General features: G+C 40.5%; 1 protein-coding gene across 5 annotated transcripts in view; it reads left to right on the forward strand.

The window, feature by feature from the left end:
- Nucleotides 1–849: 849 nt before the first annotated feature.
- TRIM55 (tripartite motif containing 55) overlaps nt 850–20,203 on the forward strand; it is a 52,673-nt gene continuing 33,319 nt past the window's right edge. For 4 of the 5 annotated variants that reach the window (XM_073229599.1, XM_073229598.1, XM_073229601.1 and 1 more), the window contains exons 1-4: nt 850–1,177; nt 1,716–1,888; nt 13,685–13,850; nt 15,826–15,921. In XM_073229599.1, coding sequence (XP_073085700.1) covers nt 1,010–1,177; nt 1,716–1,888; nt 13,685–13,850; nt 15,826–15,921 — 603 coding nt within the window. In that variant the 5' untranslated portion in view covers nt 850–1,009. The remainder of the gene's footprint in view (nt 1,178–1,715; nt 1,889–13,684; nt 13,851–15,825; nt 15,922–20,203) is intronic. The other variant, XM_073229602.1, reaches the window with a different exon arrangement.

Genomic DNA, 20,203 nt, shown 5'->3' on the forward strand with positions numbered 1-20,203 from the left:
GGCGCCCGATTAATGTGCCTGTGGTATGATGACGTGAACAGGTCCACTACCCCACATACCAGTTACCACCTCATCACTGATGACTGTTGCAAGCTAAATTAAATTTTTAAAGGTTGTCAGATTTTCTTTCTGTTTTTGTGTGTGTGTAGGGGGCATTGTGGGGACACAGGATGAAGGAGGGTTAGTGAGGAGGAAGGGCAATGCGGAAGGGAAAAGAGCATACTAGAGTTTTATTAAGCAACTTTAAAAAAGTAATTGTATCATTGGTGTTTGGATTTGTGTGTGGGAAGGGGGACGTTTTTTATACTGAAAAGATTTGAAGTCAGTTTTTAAATTGGAATTTGTCCCAGCTCACAACCCTCCTGAGGTGACATATTTAAAGTTAATGTTTAGAAGGCTGTCCTTGTGAAGCCAGGGTAAGGATTTTCAAGATGTGCTTTGTTTGTTTTCGCCTCAGACGGTGTGACTGGGCTGCTCTCAGGGACTCACTTCCCAAATGCCCAAGACAGAAATGGCATTCGTCATACAGTCAGACTCTTGGGCTGCATTGTCCCCAGTCCTGGAGAAATCTATCACCAAGCCCTTGCTGAGTGTTCACAGAGTGCACAGCTCAGGGACGAGGCACGCACACTTGCATTTGTTGTTGACAACTGTCAGCTTCGACCCCCTTCTCCTCACAACGCTCTCTAAATGGGGTTTGTAATCCTCCTTCCCACCCACTCTCTTCACTCCCCAGGGCAGGAATGTTGGCTTCTGCTCTCTGTCACCTGTCAGAATCCATCTTCCTGTCACTGGCTTATATGGGCAAGTCAGCCCACTGTCACGTGACCCCCCAGCTGCTAAAAACAGCTCCAGCACCCACTCTGAACCTGGGCCTGAAACAATGTCCTCCACCGAAAGAAACGTAAAGGACACTTGATCACACAAGCCTTGGAATTATTTCCAGGAAATACTTGCAGAAACCATTCAGAACACCTTCCCTGGCAGTGCACAGGGAGACGGCCAGGAGATGAGCTCGGCTTTGAATTACAAATCTTTTTCCAAAGAGCAGCAGACCATGGATAACTTGGAGAAACAACTTATCTGTCCCATCTGCTTAGAGATGTTCACGAAACCCGTGGTCATTCTCCCCTGTCAGCATAACCTGTGTAGGAAATGTGCCAGTGATATTTTCCAGGTAGGTTTGTTTGGTATTTAAGGGGTGGAAAAGACTCTCTCTTCTTCAAATCAAGCATTCACTTTTAGGTCAATTTTAGAAAACTTTATAAGGCTGCACTCATTTTCAAGAGAAACACTCTTTTTTTAATGCTTCACTTTGTGCTTTGCTGTCAGCCTCCTCTTTGCTCCTAAATCTAGTTTTTTTTCCAATGCTAAGAATCAAATTTGTTTTTTTAAAAAATAAAACACTAAATCTCTTTCAAAACTGTAAATGAAGTACTGCCTAGGACATTAATGTAGGTGTTTCTGGTTGGAAGATTTGGTTATGAAAACATCAGATGGGAAAGTGCCTCATGCTGAAAACAGTGTATTGCGGTTGACTGTGGATAAGTGCTGGCCCTGTTTTAAGATCACTTGCTGCTAAGGCCCTAAGGGATTATTTTATGGCAAACTGAAACTAGACGTTGATGTTGTTTGTAGTAATAGAGAGTGAAAAAGCCTCAGAAAAGCTTCCTGTGGCATTACTCAATTTCTCTTCTCTTGCTTGGCAAGAACAGGCCTCTAACCCGTATTTACCCACAAGAGGAGGCACCACCATGGCATCGGGGGGCCGATTCCGCTGCCCATCCTGTAGACATGAAGTGGTTTTGGACAGACATGGGATATATGGACTTCAGAGGAACCTGCTGGTGGAAAATATCATTGACATCTACAAGCAGGAGTCCACCAGGTAACATTCTTCCCTGTGTCAAAAACATTTGAAGCCTGTTTTTGTTTGTTTTAATCTATCAAAATGGATTTAAATAAGGAATGCTTGCTTACTGTTTTATAGAAGAATGTTTTTCCAAGTTACTGCTTCCCATTCGGATTAAGAATTGCTCATGGAATGGGAGAAGGGAGCTGATGGCCATGCTTTTGTATCAATTTAAGAATGAAAAAACTCATTAACAGGAATCCATTCAAGATACTGATACTGAAAGGGGTATAAAACTGCACTTCTCTTTAAGTCCTGTATTACACATGTTATTATTTTTTTTAATTTTTAATTAAGGTATGATTGATATACACTCTTATGAAGGTTTAACATGAAAAAACAATGTGGTTACTACATTTACCCATATTATCAAGTCCCCACCCGTACCCCAATGCAGTCACTGTCCATCAGTGCAGCAAGTTGCCAGAGATCTACTATGTCACTTTTCTGTGATACAGAGTTCTCCCTGTGATCCCCCACACCATGTATACTAAACATAATACCACTCAGTCCCTTTCTCCCTCCCTCCCCCCCACCCCTCCCTCCCATACCCCTCCCCTTTGGTAACCACTAGTTCATTCTTGGAGTCTCTGAGTCTGCTGCTATTTTGTTCCTTCAGTTTTGCTTAATTGTTATACTCCACAAATGAGGGAAATCATTTGCCATTTCTCTTTCTCCACCTGGCTTATTTCACTGAGCATGATGTCCTCCACCTCCATCCAGGTTGTTGCAAATGGTAGGATTTGTTTCTTTCTTATGGCTGAATAGTATTCCATTGTATATATGTACAACATCTTCTTTATCCATTCATCTACAGATGGACACTTAGGTTGCTTCCATATCTTGGCTATTGTAAAAAGTGCTGCGATAAACATAGGGGTGCATATGTCTTTTTGAATCTGAGAAGTTGTATTCTTTGGGTATATTCCAAGAAGTGAGATTCCCGGGTCAAATGGTATTTCTATTTTTAGTTTTCTGAGGAACCTTCATATTGCTTTCCACAATGGTTGAACTATCTTATATTCCCACCAGCAGTGTAGGAGGGTTCCCCTTTCTCCGCATCCTCACCAGCATTTGTTGTTTCTAGTTTTTTCAATGCTGACCATCCTTACTGGTGTGAGATGATATCTCATTGTGGTTTTAATTTGCATTTCCCTGATGATTAGTGATGTGGAGCATCTTCTCATGTGTCTGTTGGCCATATGAATTACTTCTTTTGAGAACTGTCTCTTCATATCCTCTGCCCATTTGTTAATCAGGTTATTTGCTTTTTGGGTGTTGAGGTGTGTAGGTTCTTTATATATTTTGGATGTTAACCACTTGTCAGATATGTCATTTACAAATATATTCTCCCATACTGTAGGATCCCTTTTCATTTTGTTGATGATGTCCTTTGTCACACAAAATCTTTTTAGTTTAATGTAGTCCCATTTGTTCATTTTTGCTTTTGTTTCCCTTTCTTGAGGAGATGGGTTCAGGAAGAAGGTGCTCATGTTTATATTCAGGAGATGTTTGTCTATGTTGTCTTCTAAGAGTTTTATGTTTTCATGACTTACATTCAACTATTTAATCCTTTTCGAGTTTACTTTTGTATGTGGGGTTAAACAATAATCCAGTTCATCTTTTGCATGTAGCTGTCCAGTTTTGCCTAAATCAGCTGTTGAAGAGGCTGTCATTTCCCCATTGTATGTCCATGGCTCCTTTGTCATATATTAATTGACCATATATGGTTGGGTTTATATCAGGGCTCTCTAGTCTGTTCCATTGGTCTATGAATCTGTTCTTGTGCCGGTACCAAATTGTCTTGATTACTGTGGCTTTGTAGTACCTTGAGTTTAGGGAGCTTAATTCCCCCTGCTTTATTCTTCCTTCTCAGGATTGCTTTGGCTATTCGAGGTTTTTTGTGGTTCCATATGAATTTTAGAACAATTTGCTCTAGTTTGTTGATGAATGCTGTTGGTATTTTGATAGGAATTGCATTGAATCTACAGATTGCTTTAGGCAGGATGGGCATTTTGACAATATTAATTCTTCCTATCCATGAGCATGGGATGTGTTTCCATTTATTGGCATCCTCTTTAATTTCTCTCATGAGTGTCTTGTAGTTTTTCAGAGTATAGGTCTTTCACTTCCTTGATTAGGTTTATTCCTAGGTATTTTATTCTTTTTGATGCAATTGTGAATGGAATTATTTTCCTGATTTCTCTTTCTGCTAGTTCATTGTTAGTGTATAGGAATGCCACAGATTTCTGTGTATTAATTTTGTATCCTGCAATGTTGCTGAATTCAGATATTAGATCTAGTAGTTTTGGAGTGGATTCCTTAGGGTTTTTTTATGTACAATATCATGTCATCTCCAAACAGGGACAGTTTAACTCCTTCCTTGCCAATCTGGATGCCTTTTATTTCTTTGTGTTGTCTGATTGCCATAGCTAGGGCCTCCAGTACTATGTTAAATAGAAGTGGGGAGAGTGGGCATCCTTGTCTTGTTCCCAATCTTAAAGGAAAAGCTTTCAGCTTCTCGCTGTTAAGTATAGTGTTGGCTGTGGTTTGTCATATATACCCTTTATTATGTTGAGGTACTTGCCCTCTACACCCATTTTATTGAGAGTTTTTATCATGAATGGATGTTGAATTTTGTTGAATGCTTTTTCAGCATCTATGGAGATATCCTTCTTTTTGTTGATGTGGTGGATGATGTTGATGGATTTTTGAATGTTGTACAATCCTTGCATCCCTGGAATAAATTCTACTTGATCATGATGGATGATCTTTTTGATGTATTTTTTAATTCTGTTTGCTAATATTTTGTTGAGTATTTTTGCATGTATGTTCATCAGGGATATTGGTCTGTAATTTTCTTTTTCTTTGATGTCTCTGCCTGGTTTTGGTATTAGAGTGATGCTGGCCTCATAGAATAAGTTTGGAAGTATTCCCTCATCTTCTACTTTTTGGAAAACTTTAAGGAGAATGGGTATTAGCTCTTCACTAAATGTTTGATAAAATTCAGCAGTGAAGCCATATGGTCTAGGAATTTTGTTCTTAGGTAGTTTTTTGATTACCAGTTCACTTTCGTTGCTGGTAATTGGTCTGTTCAGATTTTCTGTTTCTTCCTTGGTCAGCTTTGGAAGGTTGAATTTTTCTAGAAAGTTGTCCATTTCTTCTAGGTTATCCAGTTGGTAGCATATAATTTTTCATAGTATTCTCTAATAATTCTTTTAATTTCTATTGTATCTATAGTGATTTTTCCTTTCTCATTTCTGATTCTGTTTATGTGTATAGACTCTCTTTTTTTCTTGAAAAGTCTGGCTAGGGGTTTATCTATTTTGTTTATTTTCTTTAAGAACAAGCTGTTGCTTTCATTGATTCTATTGTTTTATTCTTCTCAATTTTATTTATTTCTGCTCTAATTTTTATTATGTCCCTCCTTCTACTGACTTTGGGTCTCATTTGTTGTTCTTTTTCTAGTTTCATTAATTTTGTGTTTACCCTGCTTATATGGGATTGTTCTTCTTTCCTGAGGTAGGCCTGTATTGCAATATACTTTCCTCTTAGCACAGCCTTGGCTGCTTCCCACAGATTTTGCGGTGTTGAATTATTGTTGTCATTTGTCTCTATATATTGCTTAATCTCTGTTTTTATTTGGTCATTGATCAATTGGTTATTTAGGAGCATGTTGTGAAGCCTCCATATGTTTGTGGAATTTTTCATTTTCTTTGTGTAATTTATTTCTAGTTTCATACCTTTATGATCTGCGAAACTGGTTGGTACAATTTCAATCTTTTTGTATTTACTGAGGCTCTTTTGTGGCCTAGTTTATGATCTACTCTTGAAAATGTTCCATATGCACTTGAGAAGAATGTGTATTCTGTTGCTTTTGGGTGTAGAGTCCTGTAGATGTCTGTTAGGTCCATCTGTTCTATTGTGTTGTTCAGTGCCTCTGTCTCCTTACTTATCTTCTGTCTGGTTGATCTGTCCTTCAGAGCGAGTAGAGTGTTGAAGTCTCCTAGAATGAATGCATGCATTCTATTTCCCCTTTTAATTCTGTTAGTATTTGTTTCACATATGTGGGTGCTCCTGTGTTGGGAGCATAGATATTTATAATGGTTATATCTTCTTGTTGGGTTGACACCTTTATCATTATGTAATGTCCTTCTTTGTCTCTTGTTACTTTCTGTGTTTTGAAGTCTATTTTGTCTGATACAAGTACTACAACTCCTGCTTTTTTCTCTTTTAGTTGCATGAAATATCTTATCCCATTCCTTCACTTTAGTATGTGTATGTCTTTGGGTTTAAAGTGAGTCTCTTGTAGGCAGCATATAGATGGGTCTTGTTTTTTTATCCATTCAGTGACTCCATGTCTTTTGATTGGTGCATTCAGTCCATTTATATTCAGGGTGATTATCGATGGGTTTGTACTTATTGCCATTGCAGGCTTTAGATTCATGGTTACCAAAGGTTCAAGGTTAATTTCCTTACTATCTAAGAGTCTAACTTAACTCACTTAATATGCTATTACAAACACAATCTAAAGGTTCTTTTCTTTTTCTCCTCCTTTTTCTTCCTCTTCCATTCTTTATATATTAGGTATCATATTCTGTATTCTTTTATCCATCCCTTGATTGACTTTGGGGATAGTTAATTTAATTTTGCATTTGCTTATTAATTAGCTGTTCTACTTTCTTTACTGTGGTTTTATTACCTCTGGTGACAGATATTCAACCTTAGGAACACTTCCATCTATAGCAGTCCCTCCAAAATAGACTGTAGAGATGGTGTTTGGGAGGTAAATTTTCTCAGCTTTTGCTTATGTGGGAATTGTTTAATCCCTCCTTCAAATGTAAATGATAATCTTGCTGGATAAAGTAATCTTGGTTCCAGGCCCTTCTGCTTCATTACATTAAATACATCATGCCACTCCCTTCTGGCCTGTATGGTTTCTGCTGAGAAATCTGATGTTAGCCTGATGGGCTTTCCTTTGTATGTGATCTTTTTTCTCTCTCTGGCTGCTTTTAGTAGTCTGTCCTTATCCTTGATCTTTGCCAATTTTATTACTATATGTCTTGGTGTTGTCTTCCTTGGGTCCCTTGTTTTGGGAGGTCTGTGGATCTGCATGGCCTGAGAGATTATCTCCTTCCCAAGATTGGGGAAGTTTTCAGCAACTACCTCTTCAAAGACACTTTCTATCCCTTTTTCTCTCTTCTTCTTCTTCTGGTATCCCTATAATGTGAATATTGTTCCATTTGGATTGGTCGCACAGTTCTCTGAATATTCTTTCATTCTTAGAGATCCTTTTTTCTCTCTGTGCCTCAGCTTCTTTGTATTCCTCTTCTTTAGTTTCTATTTTATTTGTTGTCTCCTCCACTGTATCCAACCTGCTTTTAATACCCTCCATCGTGCTCTTCAAAGATTGTATCTCCGACCTGAGTTCATTCCTGAGTTATTGGATATCTTTCTGTATCTCCATTATCATGTTGATGATTTTTATTTTGAACTACCTTTCAGGAAGAGTCATAAGGTCCATGTCATTTAAATCTTTCTCTGGAGTTATATTAATTTTACTCTGGACCAGGTTCCTTTGGTGTTTCATATTTGTATATGGTGCCCTCTAGTGTCCAGAAGCTCTATTCTGGAGCTGCTCAGCCCCTGAAGCAATGTCGGGGGTCGCAGGGGAGTGGTATTGGTGCCTGGGGGAAGGAAAGAGCTGTTTCCTGCTTCCCGGTGGCTATGCTTGTCTCCATTGCCTGAACCAGTGGGCTGAGCACACAGGTATAAGCTTTTGTCCCAGAGCATCTGGATATGAATCCCTGCTTTCCACAAGCCGCTGGAATCTTAGTCTCTCCAGGAATTCTGCCTGTCTTAGCTTTCCAATCCCATAATCACACAAGTATCATGAAAGCACCATGAAATGTAGGTTTGTGCTCCCAGAGCAGATCTCTGGAGCTAGGTATTCAGCAGTCCCAGGCCTCCACTCCCTCCCTGTTCTGTTTCACTTACTCCCACCAGTGAGCTGGGGTGGGGGAAGGGCTTGGGTCCCACAGGGCCACAGCTTTGGTACGTTACCCTGTTCCGTGAGGTCTGCTCTTTTCTCCAGGTATATGCAGTCTGGCACCATCCTTTTTCCTGTTGCTCTTTCAGGATTAGTCGCACCAACTGTATTTTCTAATTGTATACAGTTTAGGAGGAAGCTTCTGTCTCTCCTCTCATGCCACCATCTTTAATCCTCCTACAGACGTTTTAAGACATGTCTGCACTTCACAGATCTTTTGTATGTCCAGAATCTACATAGCAGAAAAAATTATAGTATGAAACTTTATAGAAAATTAGCAGAAATGGCATTTTCCAGAACAGTCCAGTTCCTAGTTCAGACAGGGTCAACTTTAAAGTTATCTAGATGATAATAGTAAAAACAAAATCCTCTAACATAGTTAGTCAAGGTATGGACTCTGGGAAATTGCAAAGCAAGGCACAGTCTGGCTTCTAGCAACTAATGTTTAGAGAGATGGGGAGAGAAAAGATGGAGTTCAAGTTATGTTTCCCTATTCTCTAGGTTGTATTTACTGTACACTCTTAGCATTCACCTATTGATTGACTGATATGCAGTATATACATTCATTCACTTTTAAAAAAGGCTTCTTATTCATCAACTCATATTGGCTATAAAATTCCTTTCCTAGAGACAGTACTGAGGGTGTCCATTCCTAGAAGGTAAGGGAAGGTATGAAGAACCCTTTTCCAATTTTACACAGGTCAGTCTGGTCCACAAAGCTTGATAGCAAAATTGAGACCATGGAGAAATGACCTCATTGTGATTCTTATTAGGAGACATGTATTTATGAAACATCTGCAGTCCTTGCACTCTTAGAAGGAAAGCTGTTTTCTAAATCTAACATATAATTATTATAATCACTATGGCTATTAGTTTCTGCTTAAGATTCACAACTAAATTACATAGTGCCAGGATATGGATAGAACTGGAGAAGAATTGCTGATGACATATTCAGAGATAAGAGAGTTGGCTATTCCATTGCTTCCAGTCTCTGGAGAGAAGGAAAATACTATTGTTGTTGTTCTTACTTCATAGATCTGATCTCTTTAAGTGCAAATACACAAATTAACCAGCAAATTAATAACCAGTTAATTATTAAGGGTGTTTATATAAAAACTGACTCTGTGCCCAGTATAGTGCCTTGCTCAGAATCATTGCTACATAAGTGCCAGCTGAGGAAGCAACACTATTAATCTTATGTATTTTATTTATTGCAGTAATTTTCTGTTTTGCTACTTGTCACAGTGAGAGCTTGAAACATGTGAAATAATAATAATTATTATTATGAAATCTTGAGAAGAGATGTTAAAACTTGTAGCATTAGTAAGACTGTAGGATAGACACATCCTTGCTTTAACATGAAGTCTTCATGGTGCACCTGCCAAAAAGTGCCCAGGTGAGCAAATTGTATATGAACCAAATTTCCAACAATGAAGTTCATAACTACAGGTAAAATTGCAATGTTTCCAGAATCTCTCACCTGGCCTTAGTGCATCTCCATATCAATGTGTGTTTCCAAGGGGTGGAGAGAAGAAGTAGTGCATCTCCATATCAATAGGTGATTACAAGAGGGGTGGGGAGGGAGCACGCACTGGACCGGAGAGGGGCCTTTGGAGCTAGGTCATGAGAGACATGGGTGAGCAGAAGTAGACAACTGCTTGTAAGCAATAAATGGGTTTCTCCCACTTTATTTTTCCCTTTGACTGATTTTGGCCTCAAAGGTTTATTTCCCCCAGGCTGGGAATACATTTTCTCCCCAGAGTTACAATAACTAAGTGAACTAGTGGTGTTTTGTGATGATCAAATTTCTTCTTATGCTGTTATTTCTTGAACTTGAGACTTGCATTTGGGACATTCTTACTTGGTAGTAAAACCACAATTTGCACAGATGACCCAGGCACATGTTTAGGCATAAGCCCAGTTGTTCCCTGGAGGCTGGCAGCCTTACCTGTGCAGTACCCTGAGCCTAGGCTACATGAGGCAACCCTGAAATAACCCTGTACAAACAGAGTGAGATGAACCCATCTCTGGCCCTCATTCATCAGAGTCAGGGTGGAATGGGAAGGGACTGGTTAACTCTGACCTGCCTTGGAAAGGTTGGAGATTGTAGGTCTGGACTAAACCAAGCCTTCTTATCTAGAAATCATCATAGTGCTGAACTAGCCACAGTCTGGGGAGGTGACAAGAGAAGGAACTAATTTTGCTAGTATTAACAATGAAGATAATAGAATTAACTTTATAGTCAGTAGAATTAATATGGGCTGAGTATGTATCCATCACTACCCAGGGTGCTTTGCACGTGAATCACATGTAATTCTTTCATCCACAAAGCAATCCTTTGAGGTTGTGATTATTATTAATATCAGCTTATTAAACATTTTTAGTATTTCACCAAAGTAATTCATATACATAATTTAAACATGTATATGTCCTCTAATGAAGCCTAGTCTCCCAACCTACTGTCTCTTCACCCCTAAATCTCACTCCCCAGTTACCTACTTTTAATTCATTCAGCTGTTTTTCTGTCATTTATCACCCAATCACACATATGCTCCCATTTCTCGATTTTTCCATTTTAGACATTTTCTATTGTCTTTCCCTGTAAATGATGATGACTCCATGGTTGGGCTTCACCTTCTACTTTACTTTTACTATCCCCTGAGATGAACCCCTTGTTTCCTGGATCCTACATCTCTTCTCTGTTGATTTACTCTACTGTTTCTGTGGCGCACATCCTCAAGTAATCTTCCAAAATGTATAAAGAGTCCTCTTCTTCTCAGCCTTCCCCCACACTTCTGCCTTCAGAGTACCTGGTCTCTGCTGTTCCAGAGCTTTCCGGAGCACCACAGCTAACATCAGCCTGCTTCTTGTATGCTTCTCCCCTGCAGGCACTTAGCAGAACTAAGATACAACTCAAATAGGTCACTTCCTTTTGTCCAGATGTTCCCTGTTTCCAACTCTCATGTGCTCTCAAGCTGTCATCTTGCTCATTTTTTGTTCTTATTGATTTATATCTTTTTATTTTCTTACTGGCATTTTAGTGGGATTTCAGCAGGAAACATAAATGAATAAATGCATGTGTTCATTCTGCCATACTTAATTAGAAGACCCTTAGTCTACTTTTCAGATATATATATAACAGCTGAGCCTGAAAGAGGTTAAGGAATCTGCCTAAGGCCATGCAGCCACCACATGGAGAGGCCCAGCTATAATTAAGCTCCTGAAATACCTTGCCAAGACCAGATGCCTACCCTTGAGGAAACTCTAGGATGGTCCCAGCAACCTCTCAGAGATCAGAGATGCAGGCTACAGACTCGCCAACATTTGGCACTAAGCCCTGATCATAACTGTGAGCTCAGCCACCCTCTCCTCATGACAGTGCATCTATGTCTTTATTCTATATCCCAAGTCTGTTTCACATTATCTAAAGGTTTTCATTATACACCCATTTATAAGTGGGGATGCCTCTGGGCCTGTGCTGCCACTAAACAAGAAATACCTAATAAGGACTATGGATATAGTTCTCAGTCAGTATTGTATTATGAAAAAATAATCACTATAAAAAATTAAACAAAGGGGCTTATGGCTGTTGGATTTTCAGTGTTTGCATACACTGCATACAGATATATACATGTGAGTGGTTTTGTTGGAGCACAGGAATACTGTTAATCTGGTGAATTCTCTTTCATTTTCACTCACTCATTCAATAAATCTTTACTGAGCACTCACAACATGCAAGGCATTGTGCTGGGCACTGGGGATCCAGCAAAAAAAAGGGAGACAGACCACAGCCCCTGCCCTTGTGGAACTCACATTCTAGTGGAGGAAACAGACCTGGGAGGGGCGTAATTTTCTCAGTTGTGGAATTTACTTTCCTCATTGGTTTCCAAGCCTATGGCAGAAATCAAGTCAGGAGGTCAAGACTTCAAGAAAAACTTATTGTTCCAAGAGCAGACAAAAATTCCTTTTACAAAAATCAGATTCCAAAATCTTGAAGCTTGAAGTCCATACAATTTCCTTACCAGACCTGGGTTTCTCCCTACAGTTTGCCCAATCCAAGCACTTGACCTCTACCTAGTGACTTAGAGATGTTCTCTGACTTTCTCTGCATTCTGGGGCTGCAGCTACGTGATACCTCAGTATCAATGGTTTTCAAACAATTTCCACATCTCACAGTAGGAAGTTCATGTTATATTGTGATCCACTGACCATTATACGTGAATGGATATTTGTATATGTAAAATATATACGTTTGTTTCAGGTGTACATAGATATGCATATACACACATATGTATATACATACATATATACATATGTACATGTGAAACAAAAGTTTCACATATCAATACTTATCCTTACTACTGGTGGTTCACAGTATTTGCTATTCTATTTTATTATGATTGCAGCAATGCTGGTCATGACCCCCTAAATTGGTTTCATGGCCCATAAAAACCTTGCAGTTTAAAAAAAGTGGATCTTGATAATAACTAAGAAAAATTCAGTTCCAAATCTGAGATACTTTTAAATAACCATGTGTTTGGAAATAGGAGAAAAGATTTGGGATTTGTATTGAAAATTTTTAAAAACCTCAACCTTTAGAGAGGATGTACACATCATAATGACAGGTTTTTGTTTAATTAAACTTCTCCCACACCTCTCCCCATTCCCTCCAGAAGGAGCCTAAAGCACCATAATTTGGCATAATCTTGATCTGGAGCATAACACCTAAGCCACACTGATTATTAGGCCAGGGCCCTACCATGTGCTGTGAACTTGGACTACTCCAGCTGATCCCTCAGCTAACATGTTATTCTTAAGGAGCAACATCTTGTCACTCCCTCTGTCATGCTTTTGAATCTTAATTACCTGACCATCATCTCAATGCAAATCCAGGGCTCTGTTATTTACCTGTTACAGGTCTGAAAAGTTTTGGTTGGTACTGAACTGTTGGGAAAATGAAAACTTGAGAATTATCTGTTAGGTCTGCATTTCCAAGATACCACCATGTCCCAAAACTGCATTTTGCATTTTTCTCATTGCCTAAAGTATTCAGTATAACTGTTCATATTCTCTGAGCACATACTACATACTCTTAACCCCTGCCACATCCTCAGGAAGTTATTTACACATAATTTTCTGTGTTAATGGGAGGAAGAGACCCAAATAAATTAATAAAGCACATGCTGACATTTTCCTTCTTAAGACACAGCTACTTCCAATCAGGTACCTAGATTAATAATCAGAGATTTGGGCTCCCCCAGCTCCTCCCAACTCAACCCATCCTTGCTCTTGGTGGGAAGATGTTTGCAGAGGCCAGAGTCTGGAGGGTTGGGATCTAGCACCTCTGCAAAGCTAAGACAAATCTGAGATTTAGTTTATCCGTAACTTCCCCTGCTTTACCCATAACTGGAAAGTATCTCTTGAGAGACTTGGGCTGTATGGAGACAGCACTAGAACTCACTCTTAACCCAGTGTTCAACTTCTAGGAATTTCACTACTCATGTTTCAAACCAATAACTTGAAATCGGCCATGGTGGGAATACGTACACCACCGAAATTGTCAAATGCTACAGATCAGTTTCCACTCCATCCCAAGCTGGTTGTTAGAGATTAGTTAGCATACCAGTACTAAACTGGGGTTAGCTGGGTGTGAGATGCTGGTCGCCCCTCTCTGCTCTGCCCCCATGGGAGCCGACATATTTATCTTGTCTAACCCCTCCCAGACCAGAAAAGAAGTCCGACCAGCCCATGTGTGAGGAGCACGAAGAGGAACGCATCAACATCTACTGTTTGAACTGTGAAGTGCCTACCTGCTCTCTGTGCAAGGTCTTTGGGGCACACAAAGATTGCCAGGTGGCTCCCCTAACGCACGTGTTCCAGAGACAGAAGGTAACAGAGCCTCTCCAGCCCCTCCAGCCTGCTCTCTCTGTAGCCCCTTACAAGGTACCTTCTGGGTGACTGGCTCCCTTCTGCTGAAGGGGGATGCCTAAGCCATGCAGCCTTGAGGCTAGGAGGCCAGGAGGGCTGAGGGGTAGGGATGCTGCAGCACTGGTGCAAGTGGCCGCAGACTAGATTCCCTGGGGCAGAGGGGAAGGGATGCTGAGGGTCAGGAAGAGGTGCAGAGGGGAAAGGTCACTGATTTAGCACCCTTTGAAGGTTGCTGAAGAACAGTGCTATGGAAGCTGGTCGAAGCTCAGACGTTACCTGGAGTTCAGCCTGTAGATGAGGAAAGGATACTTTTTTACTCCAGTCACAGAATATTTTTCTTCATTCACTAATGAAAGTTTCCTTTTGTCCCCTTCCCAAGGCCTTTTCTCCCACAGTCCCAGTCGATGAGAGTTGCAATGAATGGCATTTTTTAAAGAATAACTTTAAAACATTGTCTTGTGCTAGCCCTTAAGGCCAGGTTAAACTGGCCTCTTAGCCTTTCAATTGAGGCTATTTTCTGAAAGGCATCCTCTGAGTGTGGCGCATGCCCCCACCCCAGGGCCTCAGCCTCAGCCTTCTCATTCTGACCAAACAGGGCATGTCTCTTGCTTATCACTAATCTGCCCACCTGGTTTCACCCACTGGCAGTAGCAACTCATCCATTTGATGCAAATAAATGTGGGGTCTTGTGCTCAAATAGATGCAGCCACTCTAGGCACATAGAATTTGAGTAACTCCACATCTCAGCCTCTTCTGTCAGAGAATCGTACATTCCACATTTGGTCAGTTTTACTGTGAGGAGCAGAGTTGAAATCAAATTTAGAAGTCAAATTTATGGGTGACACAAGTTATAACCAGTGAGTACAAACTGCTTTTTAAAAAAATCAAATTTAACAAGATATCTATAACATTTACTTATTTTCCAATCCCCTTATGGCCCCTTTCTCCAACCACACTGTGCCCTTCAAGTCACAGCATGTAAGAGCTGAATAGCAGCTGCTTCACACTATTCCTTCAAAGCCCTAGAAACTCATGTGGGACAGCCAGAAGGACAGACTGGCAGGACTTCCATCTGCTCCTGTTTGGCCAAAGCAGCTTCACTTTTACCTGTTAGGATTCTGTATTAGCTTCCATTTGAAGAAAGAGTTCTCCAGCTTGAAAATGTTTTACAACCACTCTTCTGGGCCAGTCATCTCACTTTATATATGAGAAAAATAGGGTCTAAATTGATTACATATTCTGGTCAATATCATAGAGAAATTAAAGGCAGAGTTAGACCAAGCAGGTAGGTCTCCTAAGTCCCCATTCAGGGCTGTCTGGTGCTTCAGAGGCCAGCCATAGCAAGGGGGTGAGTACAAACAATGCAGTCTTTGGGTCAAAAGAGGAGTGGAATTTCAATTTCAAGTTTCTCCCCTAGAACCAGTTATATGTTAGTTTCAAGTTTGTAATGACTTAGTCTAGTATATAAGTGTTTGTGCGCCTAGCACATAGAAGGTGCATAATAATGTATATTAAATCAGTGAATAAGTTAGTATTTGCTATATACATTCCCTAGTAAAATGGACCCTGAGCTACACTAGGCGAATAATTCATTTTGGGTCCCTGAAGTCACATATTAGACTCTACTCAATTTATAAAGAATACATATAAGTCTTGAGGTTGAATATATTATTCCCTATCACTGGCCTATTCAGTGTTCTTAATGTTTTTATCAGTATCCAGTCTCCATTAACAATCTTATGAAAACTATGAAGCCTCTTACAAGACCAATGCATTTCTATACACACCCATGTAGAATTTTATTTCCAAGATCAGGACGTTCACAGGCCTCCCACTCAGTTACTCCTATGGGGTTCAGTGGACCCTAGATTAAGGATCCCTGAGGACCACCCATGAACTAGAAAACCTCCTCATGTCCCTTTTTTCTCTTCATTAGTCTGAGCTCAGTGATGGCATTGCTGTCCTCGTGGGAAGCAACGACCGAGTCCAAGGAGTGATCAGCCAGCTGGAGGACACCTGTAAAACTGTTGAGGTAAGTCAAATAACCCCAGCAGAGTGTAAACCACACTTGAACTCCAGGGGCTGTGGCCACCTCAATGCCACACTAGAAATCCCTGTTTTGACATTTTCATCTTTCCTTCTAGAGTGACCTCTTTCCTGACATTTCCCTGAAATATTCTTCTCCTGGCACAGGAAGATAAGTTTCACATGAGTCAAAAGGCAGATTTTGACTCCATTTACTAGGATGGTTGATAGATGTGTTGTTCTTTCTGAGTCAACATATTGTCCAAGGGTAGCTACAAGAAAAATCAATTCCCAGTAATGAAAATGACCATTGTCCACCATCACAGCCTGATTTCTTTGTGGAAATCCAAACAGTCTTAAGAAATGCTAGCTAGTGCTTTAGAAATCAAGTGGAGGCTTGAGGTGCATATCTGCATGCTAATGGAGGGCTGCAAGGGGCTCGCAGGAGGAGAAAGTCCTGCTTGGAGAAGGATTCCGAAACACCAGAGTTCTGGCTTGTTCATCTTTGCCTCTGCCTGGCCCAGTGCCTGGTACATAATAACTACTTATTAAAAACTTGCTGAACAAAATTATGTATGGCTGGCTGTTTAGCTCACACTTCAGTTCGGCATGTAAGAAATCTTGGGAATCCATTTTTACTCAAGATCAAATATAAACTATATAATGGCTGAAGGCAAAATGCTGAAGCCTAAAGAGGTTTAGCTGTGTTCATAGGTTTATCTGAGGGAGATATCTTTTCAAGAACTGAAGATTCACAGACTGATTAAGCCACACTCCATAGGGGGCAAGTATAAGACATCTGGATTTGAGTCCAAATCTCTGGCTCTGTAACCTGGAGAAGTTTATCATGATCTACCTGCTCTAAGTTTTGGGATTATTTGTTTGGTTGGGGTTTCTTCAGTTGGACCTCAGGTGCAGAGAGTTGAGGCATTGTACTGCTCAGTTCCGGGCATATTGCCCTTATTGCTGTGGGCAAGGCCCCTCTTGTTATCTAATTTCCTCTCCCTGTTTCCCACTCCTGTCCTCTTCTCTGTACATAACCACTCTAACATGTTTGATGTTCTTTTTACCTGTATTCTTATAAAATGTATATTTTTATATGCATGTCTTTTACTTTTATAAATGGTATTGTATTGTATTTCTCATTCTGTTTCTTACTGTTTTGAACCAAGTATTATGTGTTTAAGATCTTCACATGCACATGCAGCACCTCAGTTTTCTCTTCTGTAAAATTGGGGCAATCTTGGTTACCGTGAAAAATGAGATAAGCATAAGCCAGATGCTTAGCGCAGCAGCCGGCCCCCAGTGAGTGCCTAACAAATGCCATACCCTTATGATTTTTATCGTTAGGAAGGCAAATTCTGTCACAGCCAAAGGCCACTTCCTCATGCTGGCTTCAGACAGTGGCCATAACCATCTCATTTTAGATTTACACATCATTAACACCAATGTTCTCTCTTCTTTATATTCATATTCCTGAAAAGATCCATGATGAATCTGGTTTCCATTTACAGAAAGTTTTTTCTTGGTGAAGAGCCGAAAGAGATTCCAAAATGGACAATATAAGCTTTTTTTTCTTTCAACTTAATTACAGTAAAGGCCAAACACAACTTGCTCATGAAGCCATGAATCAGTGCCCCAGGGCGGTGCCTCGCTGAGTCTCGAGTATATAAATAGTAGTGTGTTCTTGTGGGCGACTGAGGTAATCTCTATACTTGCCTCTGGTCAGGCCTCCACCAGACCTGTTGGGGAACGGGGAACAGGATTTCTGTCCAGGACAAAGAGGCTGGAGAACACACGTGAAAAGCTCTGTGGATCACACTTGGCCTTGAGCAAATACAAATGACTTGGGCTCTACGTGGCCAGCATCAGAGGACATTGAGAGGGTAGGAGAGATTTGACACCTGGTTTTCTTCCTGGAGGCCAGTCAGGGGAGCAATAGGAAGCAGCTGTTTTTTCTTTCACTTGCGAACAAGATGAGAAGGAACAGGTTTGAAGTTAAGCCAGCAGAAGGGATTTAGTGCTGATATCAGAAAGAACTTTTTGGCAGGAAAGGTCGGGATTATTACCGCTATTATTACTGATAAAAACATCCATTAAACATGATGCACTTCTGTGCCTTCACAGGCTGTTAGAGGAGGTGCGCGATTGCTTCTGGCAGGGCTGTAAGATGAGGCTGTGAATTGGCAGAAGTCTTAAAAGTGCCCCTCCTTTCCCTTTTACCTGTTTTATTTCACTTCTGTGATTTTTACCTTAAGGAAATAAGATGCAAAAAACAGTATATAAAACAGTATAGAATGTATGTATTCATAAATAACCCTCAGAAACATTCATGGGGAGCAGGAAACCCAGAAGCCAAAAAGGTTAAGAGTAAAGGTGTAGTGGGACTGCAGGTGGTTTTCAGTGCCTTCCTTATATATTCCTGTATTTTGTTTTTCAAAAGCAGCCTGACATTCCTAATAACCACTAAAAGAATGAATGAATCAATCAATCAATGTGGCTCAGATAATCACAGTTCTTTCAGATCAGAGTAAGTGGCTCATTTGGAGATGAACGTATTAGCTCAGAACCCCATGGACATTTCTGATTGTATAATTCCTCCTTGATGTAAGTATCCTCCATTTGAAGAGGCCCTGAGGACAGAGATGGCCACAAATGGCCATACTGTGCACCTGTAATCACAAAAGTGATCTTCCATAGAGCCAGGACCTTATCAGTGGGCAAAACACCGAAGCTCATTTTATGCCTGCCTGCAAGGCAGGGTGCTTAGCTTAGAGTAAAACTGTCCTACCTTGCTGAGCAGATGAATTCTGTACCTGGGTCAGGGCCACAGAGCTCCTGCATCTCCCTTTCTGCCTGGGGGTGTTTTCCTTTCCCGCTTTGCTCACCACCTGCCTGGAAACATTTTCTGAAGCCATTGGTGGCTCCCAGCCTGGAATGGGAACTGGAGCAGCCCCTGGGGCACTGCCCTTCCCTAATTACCTCTCTGGCCTCTCACCCTGGGGCCTGGACACCTGCTCTATGGCAGTAGTGCCCATTCCTTGCTCAACTCCAATTTTGTCCTTAATCATGTACTGTTTTGCAGGGCTGGCCTGGCAGGCACCTGGCCCAGGAACAGTCCTGGAGAGCTGCTGAGCTTAGGCTAAATCACACTGTGGACTTCACGTTATCCTTTAAAACTAATAAATGCAGTTGACTGGAGTTTATAGTGATTATGAGGGTGGCTTGAGAAGCCATGTAGTCACAAAAGGGCAGTCTGAACTGTGTCAAAAGAGAGTGGCATTTTCTCTCGGGCAGATGGGGGATTGAAGGAGCCTTCAGTCTTTTTGGCCTTCCTGGCTGAATGTGGCTCAGACTGAGACAGTCCCAGAGCTCTCAATGTGGGAGGGCCTTCTAGGCTGTTCTAGATAAGCCTGGAATAGTTTGGAACTACACTAGCCTTTCCAAGTCTGGAGATATCCTTGGACTGGCTGGGACAGAGTGGGGTCTGCTGGCAGGAGTAGAAAAGTACACAACCTCAGGAGGTCTCTGCTTCCAGAAAAATGTGCTTGACTTCCATTCCCCTTCCCTAGAAATCATAATGTCCCTTTTGTAGCTTTTACAAATGGCACTTATCCTATGTCAGGATACCCCAGAGGGAAGGCTATTAATACAGTCTGTCCTGAGGGCTGGCCGGCAGGCCTAGAAATGATTCTGTTTTGTACAGATGGCCATCTAAGGGAAACAGCTATATGTTGAATAAATATTCAATCTTGAACATTACCAATATCTGAAAATGACAACTTTAATAAAATCTTCCAACAATTTTACAAGAAGAACAAATCCATTTTACTTCCAAAACATTAATTTTATCTGGCTTAAGAACATTGTTTATGAAGTTACAGCTAGGAAATATGACTATTTACAAATCGTTTTAATATAAGCATGCCAGAATTTTTTTTTTTTTTGAGAGGGCATCTCTCATATTTATTGATCAAATGGTTGTTAACAACAATAAAATTCAGTATAGAGGGGTCAATGCTCACTGTACAATCATTAATCCATCTCAAGCCTAATTCTCGTCAGTCTCCAATCTTCTGAAGCATAACGAACAAGTTCTTACATGGTGAATGAATTCTTACATAGTGAATAAATTCTTACATGGTGAACAGTACAAGGGCATTCATCACAGAAACTTTCGGTTTTGATCATGCATTATGAACTATAAACAATCAGGTCAAATATGAATATTCGTTTGATTTTTATACTTGATTTATATGTTGATCCCACATTTCTCCCTTTATTATTAT

The sequence above is a fragment of the Manis javanica genome, chromosome 2 (assembly GCF_040802235.1).
Source record: "Manis javanica isolate MJ-LG chromosome 2, MJ_LKY, whole genome shotgun sequence".
Taxonomy (NCBI): Eukaryota; Metazoa; Chordata; class Mammalia; order Pholidota; family Manidae; genus Manis; species Manis javanica.